Here is a 23,505-nt window from a genome sequence, read left to right on the forward strand (position 1 = left end):
TGTTAGAGCATGTCACAGCCCTGGCTTGAGGAGCCCCAAGGTGTGGGCTCCTGCTCTTCTTGTTGCCTGCAGCGTGGTGACTGATGGTGGGGGAAAGGGGGGGTGTTTCAGCTTGTTTATGTTACAGCTCTTTCAGTCCCACCACCCCACTCCAGCCCATGGCTCCTCAGTTGGCCTGGCTCTGCTGCTGCCTCCTGTCATGTGGGGCAGCTGTCTGGTGCCGGTGAAAGGCAGGAAGGCTATGATGTTATAGCATTCTCTAGCTCAGGGAATCCCAAGGTCTGGGTCCCCAGAAGGGTCACCACTCTTCTTTTCTGCAGTCTGGGAGCATGTCACCACCCACAGCTTGGCAAGCCAGCCAGGAACATGTTACAGCTCCTTTCGCTCCCACTGTTCAGCAGGTCCTGAGTTCTTGTCCTGGATCCAGGAAGAATAAGCTTACATGGACAACTGTAGGGTGAGCAAGGCAGAGAGGAGCTTTAATGAGTGACAGAACAGCACTCAGGAGACCCCAAGTGGTCCCTTCTGCAGGCAGGTTGTCCTGATGAGTATCGAGTTTGGCTGAGTCTGGGGTTTTTATGTGCTCAGAATGGAGAAGAGTGGGCCTGGAAAAAGCACCATCTAAGTAGCCAAAATGCATTAATAGAGTTCTCGGTCTGGGTTATGGGCTCTACCTAAAACTGGCAGCCTGGCCCCCAGGCTTCAGGCTGTCCTTGGCTTGAAGGTGGGGTTTCAACAGGGACCCACCCCTTCCCACCTAGGAACCCGCCTCCTGCCATCATCAATATGCCATCCACAGCACCCAGGCTGTCCACACCAAGCCACCCTCAGCACCCTGGCCACCCTCCCATGCTCACTGGTGCCCAAAGTCAGGAGGGGGCTGAGGTAGCAGGGACCTGGCATGTCAGCGCCACCCTGAGGATGCACACACCTAGCCAGGTTGTGACAGCACCCAAGCTCAGCCACAACTTTGCTCCAAACCAGAGCAGGCACCTCCAGGCCTGCAGGGGCAGGGGACTTCCCAGGCCCCCAAGAGCACAGGGATGCCTGGATCTGGAGCTGCGGCTGGGCAGCTGCAGCTGCACCCAGGAGCACAAGCTCCTGCCCTGCCAACATGGTAAGGCAGGGCTCCTGCTGGGCTCACCTACTGCCGGCCCCTGCCAGCCCTGCGGAGCATGCGGCCCCCAGCTATGCTTCCCTTGCTGCAGCTGGTGTCCTCACAGCAGCTGCTCAAGGAGGGCCACCACCATCAACATGTCTGGAGATACAGGTTGGGAAGCTATTAGTATCATTCCAAAAATAGTCATTTCACCCATAGAAATGGATAAGATCATTAAGGGGATCGTGTACAAGATGACAACAGATAGACAATAGCACTTAGGAGCTGGAAGAAATCTAATACTGAAAAATAGTCAAAATGGAAAATAAGAACAGAGAATCAATTCTAGAACCCAAGGAGAAACTTTAAAGCATGCTGGAGAGTGATAAAGTGAAAGATCGCATCCATTTACAAATACTCAAACAAAACTGTGTTTGGTTTTTCCTATATGATAGAAAAACCACCAAATTAATAAAATAATCAAACTACCAACCAACCTCAGTAAATAACATCAAAATTACATGAGAGCTGGCAAGAATTTTAGTTGCCAGATAGCATTTATTTAAGTACCAAATCCCACCAGGTGATAGCACATGCAGACCCCTACCCTCTGAGAACTTACAAACGAAAAGTGAAAAGCCCCTTGGTTCATTTTGAGTCAGAACAATTTTGAGTCAGAAATTATGAAATCTGAGGTGTGCAGGTTTACTTAAAAGTGATAATGGGCTGTCTGCAGAATCCGCACCAACAGGCACCATGCCCATGATCCTGGGGTACTGGGACATCCGTGGGCTGGCCCACGCCATCCGCCTGCTCCTGGAATACACAGACTCAAACTACGAGGAAAAGAAGTACCTGATGGGGCACGCTCCTGACTATGACAGAAGCCAGTGGCTGAATGAAAAATTCAAACTGGGCCTGGACTTTCCCAATCTGCCCTACTTGATTGATGGGACTCACAAGATCACCCAGAGCAATGCCATCATGTGCTACATTGCCCGCAAACACAACCTGTGTGGGGAGACAGAAGAGGAGAAGATTCGTGTGGACATTTTGGAGAACCAGCTTATGGACAACCGCATGGAGCTGGCCAGACTCTGCTTTGACCCAAATTTTGAGAAACTGAAGCCCAAGTACTTAGAGCAACTCCCTGAAAAGCTAAAGCTCTACTCACAGTTTCTGGGGAAGCGGCCATGGTTTGCAGGAGACAAGATCACCTTTGTGGATTTCCTTGCCTATGATGTCCTTGACGTGAAGCGTATATTTGAGCCCGGCTGCCTGGACGCCTTCCCAAACCTGAAGGACTTCATCTCCCGCTTTGAGGGTTTGAAGAAGATCTCTGCCTACATGAAGTCCAGCCGATTCCACCGAGGTCTTTTGTTCAGAACGACAGCCACGTGGAACAGCACATAGGGCCCCGTGATGCCAGAAGACGGGAGGGAAGAGCCGACCCTGCTGCCTGCGACCCCGGAGAACAGCCCGACTCCCTGGACCCGCCTTCTTTCTTTCTCCTTCTTTCTACTGTCTTCTCTTCCTCAAGGCCTCATTGGCTTCCTTTCTTCTAACATCATCCCTCCCTGCATCAAGGCTCTTTAAAGCTTCAGCTCCCCACTGTCATCCATCAAAGTCCCCCTCCTAACATCTTTCTTTTCCTGCACTAACGCCAACCTGACTGCTTTTCCTGTCAGTGCTTGTCTCTTCTTTGAGAAGCCAGACTGATCTCTGAGCTCCCTAGCACTGTCCTCAAAGACCATCCGCATGCCCTGCTCCCTTTGCTAGGTCCCTACCCCAGCCCTGTGTGATGCCCAGTAAAGCCTGAACCATGAAAAAAAAAAAAAAAAAAAAAGTGATAATGGTTTACATTAACTGTGGCCCACACAGGGTCTCTCTAATCCAATGAAAACAGGACAATTCCTGAAAATAAGGACTAATCAATGGCCAAATGTTTCTTCACTATGGGCAAAAATGTGATTTTTTTTCATCTGGGCTTTAAGAGCTATAAAGAAAACACATGGCTGGGTACATGCCTATAGTCCTAGCTATTTGGGAAGCTGAGGCAGGAGGATTCCCTGATCCCAGGAGTTGGAGGTCAGCCAACTCTAAACAAACAAAAACATCATTCTGACAAATGACCTTATGTAGGATCTCACTCTTGCTATTTTCTTAGTGTCAAACACAAGAGGAACCAGGAACTCTTTCTGGCATTTCTACTAATTACTATGTTTACTAAAGATATCTCTTTGGGCACATATGCAGCAAGCAGTCATTTAATAAATGCCTTCTGATAACCAGAATGTAGCTGCTCATGGCTCTTTAAGTATCATATCCAGAACATGAAGGGTTTGGAGAGAAGTTGCATAATGGACTTGCCCCTTTCCTCAATGGGCAGGTAGTGTATACAAAAGAACCCATACCCAAATTATAGAATTTTTATTTTCCAATACTATACAAAAAATAGACTGTGTATATCTTAACAGATCCAGAAACAGTCCAAATTAAATGTGGTTTTTTCTATTTCAAGTTATTCTAAGTTGCTAAGGTGATAATCCAGTTTTGAGCTCTACTCTCTTCCACTGATTACTTGGCTCTCATAAGCATAAGAATTCTTGCTCTATTTCCCACAAACTCCATAAATTGACATTTCTTTTTTTAAGAAGGGGATATTTTCTTCTACACTTGAGTCCTTACATCTGTGAGATTTCTTAAGTATCTGAGATTTCACACTCTTGCTATTTTCTTAGTGTCAAACACAAGAGGAACCAGGAACTCTTTCTGGCATTTCTACTAATTGCTGTTTCTCATTCCTTAAATATCTGTGAATTCATAATATTGAATCTGCCACAAAAACCACTTTGAATATTTCTAAACTCATGTTTTTTTCTAAATCCATCCTCTTTTTAATACTTCCTTTAAGGGGCAGAGTACTTTACAGTAGATTAATTTTTTGTTTTTTAGATTAAGTATAGGTAGATGCCCAGAAAAGTGATTCTCCAATATTTTCTTTCACAGCCATCCCCAATACCCACCTTCATCCACTCACCCGACTTCCCACCCCGATTTCTATCACTTTTCCCTTTTTGGGCAGAAAAGAGACTTGAGGGTATTTCACTCAACTGAAGAAATTGCCACTTTACTCCATTTTGCCTTGTTGAAAAGTTAGTAGCAGGGCAGGATGCTCAAGAAACAATGTGATCAAAAGAATATGTTTGAATTTAAAAAAGCAGACTAGCTGGTAGAAAAAAGAATTTAACAGTTATGTTCAGTAAGCACAATATTTCTATAGAAAGACAAACTTCTACAGATCCACTCCTCTGAGACAATGCTTCAACAGCCTGTTCCTTAAAGCCCTTATTTAGTATATGTTAATATGATACCATTAAGCAATAATTTAAGGATGGTAAAAAAAAAAAAAGTCTTTTTTTTTTCTTTTTTTAGCATAGACTCCAGTTGATTCTGTAATACAACAAGCTGTTTCCAGACCACTGGTCTCATAATAAATATTGAGATCTATACTACTGATAGACAGAATTTATTAAGCTTTTCACATGTGATAGCACATAGTTTTAATTGCATCCAAAAGCTCTAGCAATCAAGAATGACAGCATGTTATTTTATAACAATCAACACTTGTGGCTTTTAAAATTTGGTTTTCATAAGATAATTTATGCTGAAGTAAATCTAGCCATGCTTTTAAAAAATGCTTTAGATCACTCCAAGCTTGGCAATTAACATTTGGCATAAACAATAAAACAATCACAACTTAATAAATAACAAATACAACATTGTAGGCCATAAACATATACAGTATAAGGAAAAGGTGGTAGTGTTGAGTAAGTAGTTATTAGAATACCTTGGCCTTTATGCAAATAAGTCTAGAGACTTTGGTTCACTCAGCCCTGACACTCAGTTTTCAAATTAGGGGACAGGTTCTACAGTATCATTTTACAATTTCCAACACATTGAAAACAAGTAGAAAATGATGAGTTGATTTTTATTAATGCATTACATCCTCAAGAGTTATCACCAACCCCTCAGTATAAAAAATTTTCAAGTTATATTAGTCATATAACTTGGTGTGCTTATTTTAAATAGTGCTAAATGGATTAAATGAAGACAACAATGGTTCTCCTAATGTGATTGATATTGTCATTTTCACAAGCTTCTAGATCTAAACTTTCAGGCTTTTGAACTGAACATTGATGACTGTTCATAGTTCAGCCTACTAATCATACAGTATGCTTGATTCAGAATGTTATTTTGTAGAAATTAAAATTTTAACCTGGTGAAAAATAAGTTGATATAAGTAGTATAATAAACAATACACTGAAATGTTTACTGTCATAAACGGTGATAAATAAGGATGTAGGAGGTTCCACTCAAGTCACCTAGAAGTTTGATTACATATTGTTACTTACAAAACTATAATAAATTGGATGCACAGCTGTTTACTTCAGTCTGGTATCTTCAACCAAAATATGTACCTTATACCAAAACAGTGCTTATTCCAAAATATTTTTTGTAGCTGGTAGTTCTTCCCTTGGAGGTAAAGAAAATATACCCAAACTTTTAATTACCAGGATTCAGATTATTTAAGAGAACAATTTTAGTTAAGAATCAAATATACAGAGATTCAAAGAGGGGGGAAAGAAAGGAAATATTATAGAAGACAAAGGTCAAACTGGCATTCCAGATCTGGAGCAATTTTGTAAAGTAGGAAAACAACTATGATAATCTGTAGCTTCTTAGATCATTCTAGTGAATGTCCCCAGGTACTATAGGTGTTTTTATAATGGTATTTCCTAAATAAAGGAACATAAATGTACACTAAAGGGTGTTTCCCAGGAATAGAGTTGAAGATATTTTCATTTGTTTAACCCACAAACTATTTGGTCAAAGGAATATGTAAAGCTAAATAAAAGCACATCTGGTAGAAATTCATGGCAATGCATGTTGACAAGATGTGCTTGGACCTCGCTTGCAGCATCTGGCAGTGGGTAGCAGAACAAAGGTAGGAATCTCACAGGCTCTCCTGTGTCTGTTCTGGAAGAGGCTCCGTGGTGGTGGCACTAGCATTTGCAGCCGAATTCAAGACTTCTCCAAAATCACCACCAGCAGGCTTGGTTCCCCCTACTTTAGACTTTAAAAAAAGTTCAAAAAAGGGAAAGACATTATGAAACATAAAACTAGCTGATTCTGCATAAAGTAACTCTAATTTACTTTCAAGAACAAATACATCAGCAACCTTATAGCTCAGTGATTATTATATATGTATGGAATTTAGTATTGTTGTAATGTTCAGTGTGGTTTTATGGTAAAACTCATGCATTCTCCCTTGCTGAAATATTCAGATTGGTAAACTCTACCCCTCCTCTTTCCCCCTGCTCCTTGTTCTTCACAGGGAAGTGTGTCTAGAGAACTTTGTAAGGCCTACTACTCTAAAGTACCTAGTGACCTGTCTTTACACTTGCGTAACATTTTGTATTGCACCAAATTGCTCACTTAGCTACACTCAGTCAAGAAATATTGAATACAACATGGGAAAGAAATATTTATTTTCTTTTTCTCAGTTACAGTATAAGCTTTCTAACTCTTTACTACTTAAAGTGTGGTTCAAGGACCACAGAGTCAACATTACCTTGGAGCTTATTAGAAATGCAGGGTCTCAGATACCCTTTCTACCCCACCCAACTCTAGCTACAGAATTGAAATCAACACTTGAACAAGATCCCTGGGTCGTTCATGTGCACATTATAGTTTGTGAAGCACTACTACAATCTATCTGGCCTGAAATTTTGCCAATAAGCATTTATTTCAATAGATCTGCCTTGCATTTGTATAATACTTTTTCAGAACCCTTACATATAACATGTCACTTCATCCTTTTCAATGCTAATCTGTATATGCTCTCTCACTGTTACACTGTCCACAACAGTCAGTAACCATGGATGCAAGAAGCTCATAGTGGGTTTGAACTTGACCTTGCTCTTAGCTCAATCTTAATTGAGTGGTCAGAGACCCCTTATTTTCACTCTCATTCTTTTTGGTCCGCCATCCAAAATTGTTTGGGAAATGTGAATAATGTGTGTTCATCAAATCTCCTTGCAGTTTAACATGTCTAAAACTGAACTCCTTCCCCCCCCACAACTAGCCCCTTCTCTATTCTTTTTTAAGACTTTATATGGCAGTAGCACCTACCTAGCTGCCCCAGCCTGACACCTGGAGTTGTCCTTGATTCTTCTCCAACTTGGTCTACATCCAATCAATCTTTTTTTTTTTTTTCCTGTCATTTCTCACTTCTAAATAGCTCTAGACTTGGTCCCACTGCACTAATTTAGTTCACTCTCCACTCTCCCTCATCTTTGGCTTGAAGTACAACTCCATCCTTCCAACTAATCTGCCTGTCTCCAATTGTTCTCCCCTTTGATGTGCAGGGCAGCCAGTGATCTTTCTAACAGTCACAGAAGAATGCACCACTTGGGTTGTGTAAAACCCTTCAATGGCTTCCCCTTGCCCCAAGTTCAAACTCTGCAATGTGGCCTATCCATCTCTCTAGCTTCACCTCCTGCTCGATATCCTACAGCACAGTGAAGTTCTTGGTGGTCCTCAAAAGGGCCCCCAGACTTCAAACATTCCCTTCAACCTAAAATCCTCTATTTACATTACTGAACCCTCTAAGAGGTCTTCTCTGACCTTCCCTTCCACCAAGCCAGATGAACTTTCTGCTACTTGTCCTCATCGTACCCTCAACTTTTCATGTCAGAACCCTTACCTCACTTTAGTTTCATTGGCCATTTAATTGTCTAGACATCTTGCAGAAGGAGTCCATGTCTCTCTTGCTCACTGTGGTAACTCTGGTGCTTAATACTCATTGCCTGGCACATGGCAAATGCTCAGTAATCACAGATGAATGAATCAGCCCCAAATCTAAATGGACCTCATGTTTAATTAAATTAAATGTAATTTAACAAAAGTATATCCCCAGCATATAATTTTACAGCTTCCTTGGGATACTTAGGATATCTGTTTAATACACTATGCTTTTTTTTTTTTTTTTGGAGACAGGGTCTGGCTCTGTCACCCAGGCTGGAGTGCAGTGGCATAATGACAGCTCACTGCAACCTCTGCCTCCCGGGGATCAAGTGATCTTCCTACCTCAGCCTCCCAAGTAGGTGGGACTACAGGTGTATGCCATCACATCGGCTAATTTTTCTATCGTTTTTGGCAGAGACAGGGTTTTGCCATGTTTCCCGGGCTGGTCTCAAATTCCTGGACTCAGGTGATCTGCCTGCCTTGGCCTCACAAAGTGCTGGAATTACAGGTGTGAGCCACTGTGTCCAGCCAACACATTGTATGTTTTTAAATTACATTTTTTAATCTGAATGGTGCCTAGTCATATTTTAAAGCATATTTCATTATAATTTATAGAATCTAAATATATTCAGGAGAGTATATAGTGAATGACCTGGAAGTTTTTCATGTCCAATGTCAAAAACACATAAGATTCCTAGTTTTCAAATTTGCCATTTCAAAAATTAACACTTGGGGCAGATTTCAAGGAGAGGCTATAACAGTCCTAACAATATTGAGAACTGATTTTTAGTAATCCTTGACTTCCTGCAACTACAGTTTGCTTTCAGATATATGATTTGGCACTAAGAAAAATAAAGCAGGTCTCTTGAAATGACATAGAAGAATGACTCTTACATATATTTTTACTCATCAGATGCATATTGAGCAACATGCCAAGAACTGTTCTAAGCCTTTGAGAAGTATCAGTGACCAAAAAGAACAGGTCCCTGCATTTATCGCTCACAAAGCATCCTGCTAGTGAGGGCTGAATGAATAAGTTGTAGGACTGCGGGTGTACAGTGTAACTCCTCTTCTGAAAAAACATTCATATGTCTGCATACAAACAGAAAAGGTGTGTACTAATGTTTGTATGTACAAGAAAAAAACGATCTGAGGGGGTGGGGTGGTAGGGGGTGATAGCATTAGGAGAAATACCTAAGGCAGATGATGGGTTGATGGGTCCAGCAAACCACCATGGCATGTGTATACCTGTGTATCAAACCTGCATGTTCTGCACATGTATCCCAGAACTTAAAGTATAATAAAAATAAATAAATAAAAAAGATCCAGATCACTGTAGAGTGTTTTATTTCAATAAATGTACCCTGCTTTTAAAGATGCATTTCGTGACTCAAAGTTCTCAAAGACTAAACTGAATATTAGTTTTTAAACTGACTGATATAAAAACATTTAAGATACTAGTTTTACTCCTTAAAATATATCCCGTATAATTATCAGAGTTAGGAAGTAATGAAAATATGGGTTTTATACAAACTCTGTAGAGAGGGTCGAGGAGTAGATAGGAACTAGACAACTTTTGAGGTTGCTTGTGATCCTAAGAGTTGATGATTTCATAGCTTTGAATATAATCTCAAAGATAATATAATTTACAAATTAATAAAGCTCATTATTATAGGCAACTGTTCACCTCCACTGAAATCAAAGAAATCAAAAAATAAAAACTGAATCATAAATGATCATCATGGCATCATTATAATAATAAAAATGTCCAACAACTGAGGACTGAACAAATAATATCCATTATAAGGTAATATAGGCCAGGCACAGTGGCTCACGCCTGTAATTCCAGCACTTTGGGAGGCCGAGGTGGGTGGATCACGATGTCAGGAGATCGAGACCATCCTGGCTAACACAGTGAAAACCCGTCTCTACTGAAAATACAAAAAATTAGCCTGGTGTGGTGGCACACGCCTGTAGTACCAGCTACTCAGGAGGCTGAGGCAGGCAAATCGCTTGAACCCAGGAGGTGGAGGTTGCAGTGAGCCGAGATCACACCACTGCACTCCAGCCTGGGTAACAGCGAGACTCCCTCTCAAAAAAAAAAAAAAAAGTAATATACAAGCAGCCATTGCACATAACACTGAAAGAGAATACTAACTGATACAGGAAAATGATTATGATGTATGGCTACTTCTTTTTTAAAAGCATAACAGCGTAACAGTACATACATATATCACTGTCTGAGTGGTAGGACCAATTTTTTGTTTTCTTTCTTGTGCTTCCTATATTCTTGTTAATTGTTGACAAGAAAGTTATATTAAATTTTGTCCACCTACAAAGGTACTTGAAATGAATAAAGCAAAAAGCAGCACAAATTTCTAAAGTGCCATTGCTTTGTAAATTGTCCATTGCCTTTCAGTAGTGGCATGCTGCCATGCTACAGCATACACTAAAAAGATACTGAGTACATAACACCTTAAATGTCCACTAGTAACATAAGGAGTAAAGTTCTTTACATTCTTTAGATATTTTTAGAAAGAAATATTAATGTCAATGATTTTCCCACACCAAATAATTAAGACACCAGGCAATGTATCAAAAACACCCTGTTCATCTCTCTACTTGCCTTTAAGTTTTCGACTTTTTCTTCAAATGATTTAAAAGTTGGGGAGTTTCTATGGAGAGAAAAGAAAAACAAATAGTAAATACAAATACTGAAAAAAAAATCCAACTAGTTTGAAAATATCATTGATTATATTCCTCTTCAACATTATTCTCAATTGGCAAAAGAACAGATATAATTATCTGTATCATATGTGCAGACACATACAAGTATTTATAATGTAAGATTCTCAATTTCTGATCTCATATTTTTAAGAGTATGCATTTGATTCCACGAATAGGGCCAGTCTCAGACATAAGTAATATAGATATGGTCAAGTACGTGTGTGAGGAGAGGGAACGAAGCCAGGTAAAATAGCAATTCTGTCACTTTCCCAACCAACTTGTCACGGTACAAGAAAATGCCACCATTAGATCAGTTTAATTTTGGTTAAGGTACTATGCTCTAAAATCCCCATTTTGATCCACATCTTCCCTGGCAGAATTTCCACATGAACATACATCACCCAAGTGGGACAAGCTTATGAGGTTCAATATCAGGGAGCAGCATAATAGACAGGGAAAGCAGGGACCAAAAAGAAGGGGGAGAAGCATAGAAACGGCTTTGCCTACTTCACAACGCTGTCCCAAAGGATGAGGAGAGCACGCTGAGCCCACAGGACATTCATTCATCCATGTTACATTCACATCTATCCATATTAATTAAGGAGGATCACAGCGCCTTTGTCTCTCACAAAGGCGCTTTGGACAGAGGGTTTCCAATGCTGTTATCCTATCCAACTGACCTTGAATATCCTTCCTACTACCAAGATGAAAAATGCAAAGAAGGGAAAAGGGGTTTCTTCCTTCCCACGGTGGTGATGGCAGGCCAGTTAAGCCAACAGCTCTCAAAGTGTGGGCCCCAGACCAGCTGCTGCTGCAGCTATCGGGAAGTCATGCACAATGCCAATTTTCAGGTCCCACCCCAACTCTACAGGATCAGAGGCTCTAGAGGTGGGGCCCAGCAAGCAGGGGTTTCACAAGCATTCCAAGTGATTTTGATGGACACTGAAGTTTAAGCCAAGCACAGATTGTTAAAAATCCTCTACCTCTCTAGAGAGGTTAGGTGAGGTAGTATCACTTGCAAGTGCTAATGAAAGCAGATACTAGAATTAAATCATAGTTGGCTTCAAATGTCACAGGGGGACGAGGGAAGTGAAAATGGGAAGGATGTAGAAAAGGAGAGTGTAACTAAAGCAAATGCAGACGGAGGTGGTGGGACAAGAGAAGGTTTGTTAACAAGCAGTGCTCACTTTGTGAAGTAAACAGATTTCAGACAGGAAACAAAGGTTTTACAAAATAAAATAGAAATAACTTTTAAAAAACAAAATCAAAACATTTAACGGATCTCTTGCACCCATCCCAACATTAGAGGATGTGTAGCTGAAAACTGATAAGAGTGGTTAAACACACAGCTTGTTTCAAGGGGAATTCTAGTTCCCTAATTCAGAACAGTTCAAGTTAAACATCTAATTAAAGAAAAATAAAGCATAAGACCAACTACATTTCATAAAAATATACTTTACCTCATAGCAGGCATGCTAATTGAATGCTGAATGGAACGTATACTAAGAGGCAGCATTAAAAAGAGATAGAAATAAGGTTAGTATAGTGGTGCTTCAACATTATTAAAAGCTGACAAAACTTAGCTTCCCAGGACCTTTATTCTTTTGGCGCCATGAAGAATTACCTACTTTTTGAGGTGGAGGGGATCGAAGTTATTCCAACAAAATTTACTTTTATTCAGGAGCCAATTAATTCCCAGGAGTTACTAGAGCTAACAATACCACCTTGCATTTTATAGCACTTTGAAAACTAAAGTGCTTTCACCTAGAGCTGTAAGGCATATAGGAGTTAAATGAGTTACCCTAGGTCACAGCAGAATCAAGAATAGAACTTGGGTCTTCTAATTCAATGTTTATCGCCTCCCCTCAAAAATGAAGCATGCACACACACACACACACACACACACATACACATATACACATACAAGCAAGGACAGGGAAGGACCCCTAGTAAGTCAAGGGGTAACTGCCCACTCAAGGACAATGCAGTTCACTGACCACTCAGGTTCAAGGTTATCTACTCTTAGCCATCTCCCATAGAGACCACCTCACCAGATAAGAGTGCCTTCATTCCTAGGCTTGTAAAATGACTGTATTCTGCTAATATTGTTACTATGCTTATAATAGTTTGACCACTGGCATGACTTTGGTAAATAAACTTTCCTTTGGGTAAAGTGTGTAGGTTCAAGGTATTAATTCTCAGTTATATTTAAATATTTTGTGTGCTTATGATTTCCTTTTCTTAAAGACTCATTTGTTACAAATGGTAACATGTCTTCAATGTAGCTCCTCAAATCTAACTTTGCATTAATATCTGATAACATGGAGAATGATTGTGATATATGGATATATGTCAAATATGCTGGGAATCTGTGTAATCAAGATTATCAATGAAATATTTAAGCATCTCTGTACTCAATGTCTTACATAACAGGAAAAGATACATGTAACTCATCATTCTCTCTATCCTACAATGCTGGTCAATACCTACGGTATAAGACTATAATAATCTATTCTGGGAGGAATTTGATAAATTTCCTACCTGGATCTATCAAAGACTGTTGGTCCCAGTCTCTAAATTTACAACACCAGAACTCTAAGTGCCATCTGTTCTTCCTCAGACCCTTCTGCTGAAGCTGCCTGGAATAGTCACATTGCCACAAACCACCTTCTACCATAACTGATATGGTAAGTGGATCAGTGAAGCACCACCCACCACCGCTAACCTCCCAGTGGCCTACAAACTGTTTGGAATGTATGAAAAATGAAGGAGTGAAGACAATTAAGACTCTTATCCTAGCATATTGTAATTAGGACACTAAGCTTCTGGACACTTAGATGTTGAAGAAGATCTGGCGGGACCAGGTGAAAGCTGACAGAACGCTGAGGAAACCAGTTCCCAAAGAAAGAATTGAATACAAGCACACAGAGAGGTAGAGCAAATGAGGTCAGGAGAGGTGATCATGCAGGGAATCTGGCAGGACAGGAGGGGAATAGGTTTCTTGGTTTCTATAATAGAAGCTACTTCAATTTCCCAGTTGATGGAGCTGGTTTAGGTGGAGCCTGGCCTTGCTTCCTTTTCTCTTCTTGAATTACAAAAAAACTTTGTATTTGTACACAGCTTTCTGTTCCTAATAATCAAAACTCTTCATTAGGACATTCATTTTGGCAGAAATCGCTGAAAAAGAAGGTGAGTAATGGCCAAATATGTGATAAATTCCTTGTCTAGGGGACCCACACATTGAATTTAATAGTATCAACAAAATGAGGAAACAGGTGGATAAGTGCACATTTCAAACTTTCACATTCTAGTCACTGTCCCTAAGAACCCATGTAAAATATCACTTCCTCCAGCAGTGGATCGGTCAGGCTCTATACCACTTTACCCAGCACATACCTACTAAATATGTTTCAGTGGTAATATATAAGGAAAGGCAAGGAAGTGGTTAGACTAAGTGTTTATTTTGTGAAAAAATCACTAAAGTGAATTTGGTATTGAGCACTTTTCTGTATGCATTATGTCACCTTGAAGATAAATATACAGAATAAAATCAGTTAATAGAGTCAAAGACAAGGTCTCTCTGCTTTTACAGTAGCTATTTTAGTAGGAAGAAAAGGAGCACACATTAGCTTCAATTCTATCTGGTTGCTGGATCCTCCCCATAATCCATAGTTAGATGGAATTCAATTTTGTTAATAATTAGTCGTAATCTAACTATAGGGTGGCTGTTCTTTCATTTCTGGCTTCTCTATAGCAAGTTACACAAAGCTTCAACTTGCTCATCATTTTCAGTTTCATTCAAGCTTAAATGTAATATGGAAACCTTCAAAAGCAAAATGTCATGTTGCTGCAGGACCAGAATCATCTCTAATAGATAGGTTGTAAGAATCAGTTACCGTCTATAAGGCACATTTTATTAAAAATGTTGTGTCTTATTTGTAACCCTCAAATACATTAATCTGTAATCAAACTAGGAATGCAAACCCGGGCTCCTCAAAACACTGAAAAAAAAATCAGGATAATCTGATTCTCAGTAAGTACTTTTCAATCTCATACTGCATTTACTCTTATTTGAAAAGTCATTTTTTAAAAAAAACAGCTGAATTGATTTTTTTAAAAGAATTCCTTGTTTCTAACAGTTATCAGATCCTTTCATCCTTAATAATAATAACAGGGGAGGGGGCAGAGGGAGGAGAAGGAAGGAAGTCGCAGCACAGGAAGGAGGAGAAGGAACAGTTAATGGCTAACATGTTGGAATGCTTACTATGTACCATGTATGCTTTTCACAGCTATCGATGTAATATTATTCCACTTTGCCCTCACACAATCTCTTGATGTTGTGGTCACAGTGGCTATTGTTCAAAGTGCTGGACAGTGCCCAGAGGGGCATTGTCTTAAACCACCTTTACTCTGGGAAGGCCCAGGAGGACAGTGCAGGCTCCGGGACTAGGTGTGCTTGGTTCCAGTCCTGGTGATCAGCCACTTACACCTGCTGGGCAACCTTGGGGAAGTCACTTAATCTCTCTATGGCTCAGTTTCCTCATCTAAAATATCAAAACAACAATAGTACCTACTCCTGAGGTACTATTGTCTCACTGGGCTTATAAATGTTAATTGTTATTATAACACGTGACTTTAATTGAAACACGAATTAACATCTACTGTATATTATACTTTCACATATGCATAGAAAATATGCAAACAGGAGGGGAAATATAAGCACATCACCTTGAAGCTTTCAAATTTCAGCATTATTTTGGTTTTCAGCTCCACCCCTATAGTCTACAGCAATGCCTGGCACATAGTTAGCACTCAATAAATACTTCTGAGTGAAAGAATGAATGAATAAATGAATAAACAATTTTGATAACTAAAATTGGGAATATGAGCATGAAACAGAAAAGTTCATTAAAGTGTTTCAAATTCTAATCAAAAGACATTCTTTTTCTGACACAAGGAAAGAGATCATTTCTCTTCCCATTAAGTGGTGGAAATTTTCAGCAAAAAGGAATTGTCTAGCAAGACTTTAATGAGCCCAAAACAAATAAACATCTACAGGGGTACATGAAGAAACACATTTAAAAAGGAGAAATTTTCTTTGGAAATAAAGGCAAAATTAATTAGCACTTCCTCTTAAATATACCAAAAATATTAGACAAATGTGTCTACTGAATATTACAGTATGCTTTTAATAACACCAAAATTTTATGTTTAACCCTGGCACTGACTGAAATGAGAAGGTTCTTTTAAAGTTTCCCTCAAAATGCTAATGGCATGAGTCAATACTTTCATATAGGCATAGAAAATATGCAAATGGGAGGGGAAATATAATCATACCACCTGAGGGAAAAGCGGGCTGCTTCAGGACCACATCCTCCTTGGCCTCACTACCACCACCACCCCTCATTCTCAGGACATCAAAAGCAGCTCGCTCTGTTTCCTTATACATCTCCCTCCCCACAAAAAAGGCATAAGGCAAATATCTAAATCCCAAGTGCTGATTTATCAACTATGTAAAATAAAAACTGTTGCTGAGTCTAATACATTCAGGTTGGCAAAACTGGTGCATTTTCTCCTTCTATATCCATAATTACATTAGGGAGTAAAATCACTGGTATAAGTTTGCCAGGTAAAATGGACCTAAAACAAACAGTGAGTGGGATTAAGGATTAACCAACTATTTCATAGCACTTAGCAAAAGGAGCCTACTGCATCCATCTCCATGGGAGAAAAGGACTTATTGCTGGGATTGTAACACTCAAAATCTACAGCCTAAGCTCTCTTTCCTTGGATAGTTCTTGAGGGAATGTGGCCAACATTTGCCTCTGTGATTCACATAATCTAAAAGATGTAGGTTTTTTTTATGTATGTGAACACATTAAATCAGAACACAATCACTTCTTGGCCTTGGAATTATTTTTTTAAATGCTTTTACCTAACCTTTGATTTGTAAGAATTACAAAGTGTAACTTTCAAAAGATAATCTCATTTCTCTCATTTCCAAATTTTAATCAAAAGCCTTACTTTAACCCCCACATACTGATGGGCAATTAAATATTCATAAAAACTTAATATTTATTAAAAAAAGACTGAAAATGGTACAGCATAATCTCAATATTTTTTAAATAAACTGGACAAAGTGACTGTAAAATGAGTTAGAAAAGAGTTGCAAAACGTAATTTGTTGCTGATGAATTAATAAGACAGCACACACTGAGCCATATCTAGGTATGGCTTTAAGGCATAGAAAGGTATTCTTTAAAGGTATAGAAAAGTCTAGTGGTATGTACTGAAGAAACATCGTCCTCAATAACCCTTACTTTTATATCTTATATTGATGTTTGCATCACATCTAACATTTTATAACCAGTACTGATGAGGGTCTTCCATTCTTAACTTATCCCAAGTCCCCACTTTTCCCCTACTCCACTCTAAGATTTTAAGCTTGATTCTAATAAAAGCCATGTCTTCTTTACGGTTATGCCCATGGGACCTGTCCACAGTAGACACTCTCATGTCAGCAGAATGGGTGATGTATTCAGTTACTTAGAGCACTTTTTAACTGAATGCCAACGATGCACAATCACCTATCATTGGTTACTTGATTTTTTAGCATAATTTTAGCTTTAAATAGTTCAACATTTAGAGTTTATATATCCCTATAATTTACTCTGACTTCCAGGGCTAAGTGTCACCGAGACAGAAGCCATAAGTACCTGTTTGCTTACTTAAAAAGGCAAGTAGCTAGACTACCATGAGTGATTGCTTAAGAAAATAATCTGCATCAATAAGAACAGAGATGAAGACTACTATATTATCCTTCCTGCTTACACTCTAAAGACTTTCCTCCACCTTAAATGCCTCCAACAACTAATTAGATAATCATAGAGTCTGCCTGGGAAAGACAGAGGTTTGCTCAACATCACAAAGTCTGTTTCTATAAGGCATGGTTTGAGCTAACATCTTTTTAATGTGCTTTTATTAGCTTAATATACTTTTTCCTTTTTCAAACCATGAAGTTGCCTTGTGTACATAGAGAATATAACAAGTGTAAAGAAATAATAAAATCGTAAAAACTATAAGCTAGTAAAACAAGTATTAAAAAGTACAGAGTAATGGTAGATTTTACCTTATGTATATTTTACCACAATTTAAAAAAAAAAAAAAAAAGTAGAGTAACCAATAGAAGATGGAAGACTAACATCAGGAGGCAGTACATATGCAGTCTATTACAATTGCATAATGAAACCCAGGTGAAGAATTCCAACATCCTTACAAAAGTACCAAAGAAACAAAAGCATCAAAAACAAACAAAGTCAGACATTAAAAGGGAGGAATTTTGCATGCCACGGTAAAGCTGCTTCTTTTTACCAAAGAAAAAAGTAAAAAAGAAATGTCAAAATCATTTCCATATCCGTTGAACCACAGTGTCAAATACTTTCTTTTAATTTATCAATTACCCATGGTATACAAGAAACCCCCTTGAAATTAGGAATGCACTAGAGAAAAAGATACTCCAAATGCAAGAAAATTATGTACTGGACAAACACAATCATCCAACATAGCATAGTAATCTAATCTCAGCACACTTTTCTTATACAACTGCTAGACTGCAGTGATGGTTCAAACTCTCCTTACCTAAAGGAATGTGAAAAGGCTTGCAATCTGTAAGAAGCCAGAGTAAGCATTAAAAAAGAAAGAAGTTCTGATAAATCTAAAACAATTAAATAACCTAAGTTTTAAAATGTATAATGTTTTCCCTGGGCTCTAAACTGCTACACAATTCAGTCAGCATAGAAAAAATGAACACCTAATAGATACATACATAATTGTCAAGAGAATTCAAGAAAGCTATATTTATTACATTATGCTTAGATGATGACAGTCCAAATATAATGAGCGAGGAATTTAGTTATTTTGTATAAAGTATAACACATAAATTGACCAAACCTATTCAACCAAGAAATTCTGGTTGTAAGATACACTTTCCCCACAAATGCAAAACACAAAGCCATGCAATCTGAGCATTTTTTTAAAAACATAAATCTTGCATGCCAACAGAAGCACAGCTGACTTAAACCACATTTGTCATTTTCATCACTATCCTAATCCACATGAGTGAAGGGGGGACACAAAAGCACTGTGAAGTGGTTTTATCAAAATGGCAAGGAAAACTCTGCAGACTAATCTAAAGTACCAAATGCAAAAAAAAAAAAAAAAAAGCAACAACTCAAAATCAAGATTTTGGCCTAAGCATGAACACAGTTACAGCTTACTGGTTAGAATAAATCAGTGCACAAATGAACATGTTATAATCACACCATGGTATAAAATGTCACATACAGAACGTGAAGCCAAGTTTGAATCGAAGCGTGCACTTCAATGCTCCTGTTTTCATCCCTAGTAACACACCAGGCTCTGCCCACAATCACAAATTTGCAACCAAAGACATACTTACCCTGCATGATCATGAAGAACTAAAAAGACACAGAAGTTCACAACCAGAACTTTTCAACAACCTTAAATGATCATCAGATGATCATTTGATGTCAGAATACTAGGCCTAGAAGACCTTAGGTGAGTCTTCCAGGTACAGGTTTGAAGGAGTGCCCTCCCTCACTCTAACAGAAGTAGCTAGCATCAACTACAGCCAAGGTCAGGAAACAGATGCAACAACAATAACATTTTAATTTGCGTCAGCTACTTAATGAGCAAGGAAAAACAAGGACATACTTTACGTCTTCCAGCTTTTTGGTGATGACTGAGCCAACAGATGAAAAAGCAGCTGAGGCCTTCTGTCCAGCCTGGGACAAGGTTTCAGATGTCTTCTTGTAACTATATTAAATTATAAACACACAGAGCAAAGAAGGGTCAGCTGATCTTTTCTAACATCAATTGTTTCAAGTACAGTGGTCACCACCTGCTGGAGAACTCTCAAAAAGAGAAAACATTTTTCAGAACTTCTAAAATCCTTCATAACCAGCAGGGCAGCATCACCGCATCTTCATATGTTCAACCCTAAGCTCAGGCACAATCTTCTGCAGTGCCCTAGTGCAGCCAGAAAGACAGAGGCCTATAAAGGCAGGGCCAAAGAAGTCAAGGTAAGGGCTAAAAATAATCATAAAACAAAGATGAAAATAAGCAAGGGCCTGAAAGAACTCACACCTCTTGTTCTTTTCCAAAATCTAAACAAATTTTGAATTATTCCACATAATCTAAACAAAACAAAAATGAAATCAAATTCCTCAGATGCCTTTGTCAACTTGATTTCCTAAAAAAGGGCCGGAAGCAATTAGTTGTTGGCATAAGTAGGACTCATTTGTATGTTATTATCCAAATACATTTTATGGCCATACTTTTTAAAAAATTTTGCATGTCTTTAGAGCTACCAAATAAGAACTTCATGGACTTTCAACAAAGTATGTAAAATATGCAATGCTTCAAATTATTCTAGTTTGGTATCTGCTATCACGCAAAGGCATAATTTGCCACCTCCTTCCCAGCTACCTGGAGATTAGAGAAGGGAAAAGCAAAAACAAAAAAACAACGACAACAACAACAAAAAACAAATAAAATAATATCGTACCTCACCAAAACAATTCCCACATTATGGGAAAGAATGCTCAGGCATTTTTACTTACCCTGTCAAGATCAAATACCAATAAAAAACATGGTTTATGGTAATACTGTCGAAAAAAAAGTTTCCTGTATGTTTTCCCACTGCCAACTTAGATGAGTAGAAAATGGACCAAAAGATTGGGGACTCAAGTACTGTCATGTTAAATACAGTTGGCCTCACTTCTGAGAGTTAAATTGTAAAACAACTTCTACGCTCACCAGCTCTGCAGATGGCTCTCAATACAGAAGACAGAGCAGTTCGGATTCTGCTGCTAGAAGCTTGCTCCTCCTTGTGCCGGGAAACAAAACTGCATTATGATAATGCTATATCATAGTATATGTGGTCAAAAAGACAAAAAGCTTAAGGGATTGACCTCCGCCAAGAGCATATATCTGAGACTATGACCTGAGAATCTTATGATACATACAGAGCAAGGTACCATCATTCTTAGCAAACTATCACAAGAAGAGAAAACCAAACACCGCACGTTCTCACTCATAGGTGGGAACTGAACAATGAGCTCACTTGGACTCGGGAAGGGGAACATCACACACTGGGGCCTATCATGGGGAGGGGGGAGGGGGAAGGGATTGCATTGGGGAGTTATACCTGATATAAATGATGAATTGATGGGTGCTGACGAGTTGATGGGTGCAGCACACCAACATGGGCACATGTATACATATGTAACAAACCTGCACGTTATGCACATGTACCCTAGAACTTAAAGTATAATAAAAAAATTAATTAATTAATTAATAATAATAATAAAGACTGGCTCCAGACCTGAGTTTGAATCCCCATCCACACTTTGAGAGGTTTGTGACCTGAAAACTTAATTTGTCTGAGCCTGTTTCCTTATCCAGGGTTATCCTGCCACCCATTCTTACTGGGTTATTCTGAGGACTAAAGGACACAATGTATATATTTGTGACAAGTTAATTCATAACACTTATGGGACTTGAATTTTATTTCTCCAACTGGCTAGCTTTCTTTCTGTTCCTTAGAATAAATGGTCTGGAAAAATCTAAGTTACGAAAAAGGCAGGTACACTTTAAAATCAGAAAAAAAAAGTATGCCGTGCCGTCCAAAGAAAAGCTGCTGAAGCATCCTCATCCCCTTTTTCTTCCCCTCCCCAGACAAAAGGCATGACAGTGTCCTTTACATTCCCAAGGACAGTGTATGATCAAGGGAACATACGCAGATGTTGCTGTCACGTCTTGCCACCCTTTGGCAATGTTCTGTTTTAATTCCTGTAGAGAATTGATTCCAAGTTTCCGCTTGATCTCTGCTAGATGCTTCTCTTTTGCTGCTAACACTTGAGACAGAGTCTGGATTTCTTCTTCTACCTATGAGGAAGGGGTTAGGGTAGGAATATAGCAAAAATCGTTCAGTAAGTTAAGATTATTAGCACAGAATTATATTGAAAATTCCAGTCATTAAACATTTTTTTGATCGTTTATCTTTCTCTCTAAAAACAATGTATAATGTTGTTGAGTAAACTGGTTATTTGCTGATCTCTACTGTAGAGCTTCTCTCTCCTCCTCCATGGGAACTCTTTATAATCCCATCTTAAGTTGTTTTGGGCCTTCTCCTCTCTCCCTATACTCCTTACTCAGCTATCTCATGTAAGTTTAGGACTCAAATTTCTACACACATAATACTTGATAAAGTACTCTAACATCCACTCTCCCGACCTGTGGGTCTGCCTTTCCAGCCTAGACATTTCTATTTGAATGCCTACAAAACTTGTATTTGTATACTAAATCAAAATAATCTCCATCCCCTACCAAAACACATATAACCAAGCCAAACCCAAATCCAACCTCCTTGCATATTTCATGAGTATATATACTGGATACATATACTCAGTCCCCGTGTCTGGCAAAGTCATGGCCATAATAAACCAAACTGCCTCCTCTTGAGAGCCCTGCGGTAGTTTTGTGTGAACCCCTTGATGCTGACTGCCCAGACTTGGCTAGGTGGTTAGAGGTGGGCCCTGACCCACTGAGAGCCACCCATCAAGAGCCAGTGGATGAGCCCGGTGTGAAAAGAGGTGCTCAACTATTCAGTTGCTCTCACTCAGGAATCTAGTTTGAGAAGTAAGATGACATTATGAGTAGAAGCTGAAAAGACTTGAAGAAGCCTTGAGGTAATAGGTAGGCCACAGTGAGATTATGAAAGGTATGGAAAGCTTAAATATGACTGAGGAAGCTAAAACTGTAAGCAGGAGCTATGAAGAAAAGGAAAAAATGGACAGAAAAGAACAAAAGGCTAATCCAGGAAAACAGAGAAAAGGATGGACTCTATTTCAGAAACAGGGAAAAGGACAGACAGTCTATTTCAGAGAAAAAGAGACACCATGTGGAAGAGACTTTAGGTCCCAGGAAACTGAAAAACTAGCCCCCTAAAGTATATCCATTAACATTCAAGACCCTCAGAGAAATGCGTCTCCTGGCTTGTTGCAAAGCCATACTCTCTAGCCCTGACCTGCATGGTATTTCTGTGATTTCAAAGACAAGATGCCCCTTTAAAAATAACATAGAGTCAGTCAAATCTTTTCACAGATGATTATATCTTTAGAGAACACGAAACAAAGAAAATTAGTGCAACGGAGAAAAGGATAAATCAAATGTGACGCAGCTACCAAGAAAGAAAAAAAAAAAAAAAGAAAAAGAAGAACCTACAACATCACTCTGAGACAAGATTAACTGGAACGGAGGTCCCTCAGAATAAATAAATAATCCCCTGTGCTTGTCAGAGTCACAAGTACTGGACCCAGTTTTGTAAGTCACATTTTAAGATATACATTGACAAAGTGGAATATGAGAAGAAAAGGACAAAAAAAGAGGAAAGAATAAAGTTCAAAATTAAGTAAATTAAATAATTTGCCCAAAGTCATCAAACAAATAATGCAGGAACCAGAATTTCTATCTAGGTTTTCTGAATGCACGTCTGTTTACTGGCTGAATTCTCATGTACACTCTCTTAAGCTTCCCAATTCCTCTGTCTCTACTTCAAACTCCAAATCTTCAGACACTTCTAAGAATAGACTTAAATGGTAAGTTTCCCACCCCTTAGCCTTCTCTGAGGTACTCACTTCCTCTAATGAAAGCTGCAAAGACAAACCACTGTAAATCTTTCTGAACAATGCACAACACAGTATATTCCCCACCTTTGTTGGGTACCTTGTGCTGCTAACACACCTAGCCCAGCACATCACGGCTGCGATTTCTTAATTCAACATACAC

At 39.0% G+C, this 23,505-nt stretch overlaps 1 protein-coding gene and 1 pseudogene across 4 annotated transcripts in view; one reads left to right on the forward strand and one right to left on the reverse strand.

The window, feature by feature from the left end:
- Positions 1-1,820: 1,820 nt before the first annotated feature.
- Positions 1,821-2,945, forward strand: LOC111553136 (annotated as a pseudogene). The gene has a single exon (XR_002734827.3). The product of XR_002734827.3 is annotated as a glutathione S-transferase Mu 5 pseudogene (transcript).
- A 569-nt stretch (positions 2,946-3,514) lies between these two features.
- Positions 3,515-23,505, reverse strand: part of TPD52 (tumor protein D52) — a 137,101-nt gene continuing 117,110 nt past the window's right edge. Inside the window, exons 3-8 of one of the 3 annotated variants that reach the window (XM_023227748.1) lie at positions 21,455-21,603; positions 19,369-19,470; positions 18,274-18,300; positions 12,097-12,138; positions 10,536-10,584; positions 4,613-6,236 (exon numbers count right to left, since the gene is read on the reverse strand). In XM_023227748.1, the coding sequence (XP_023083516.1) occupies positions 6,117-6,236; positions 10,536-10,584; positions 12,097-12,138; positions 18,274-18,300; positions 19,369-19,470; positions 21,455-21,603 (489 nt within the window). In that variant the 3' untranslated portion in view covers positions 4,613-6,116. Of the gene's footprint in view, positions 6,237-10,535; positions 10,585-12,096; positions 12,139-18,273; positions 18,301-19,368; positions 19,471-21,454; positions 21,604-23,505 lie in introns of all 3 variants that reach the window. The other 2 variants (XM_023227749.1, XM_023227750.1) reach the window with 2 other exon arrangements.

The sequence above is a fragment of the Piliocolobus tephrosceles genome, chromosome 7 (genome assembly GCF_002776525.5).
Source record: "Piliocolobus tephrosceles isolate RC106 chromosome 7, ASM277652v3, whole genome shotgun sequence".
NCBI classification, from domain to species: domain Eukaryota; kingdom Metazoa; phylum Chordata; class Mammalia; order Primates; family Cercopithecidae; genus Piliocolobus; species Piliocolobus tephrosceles.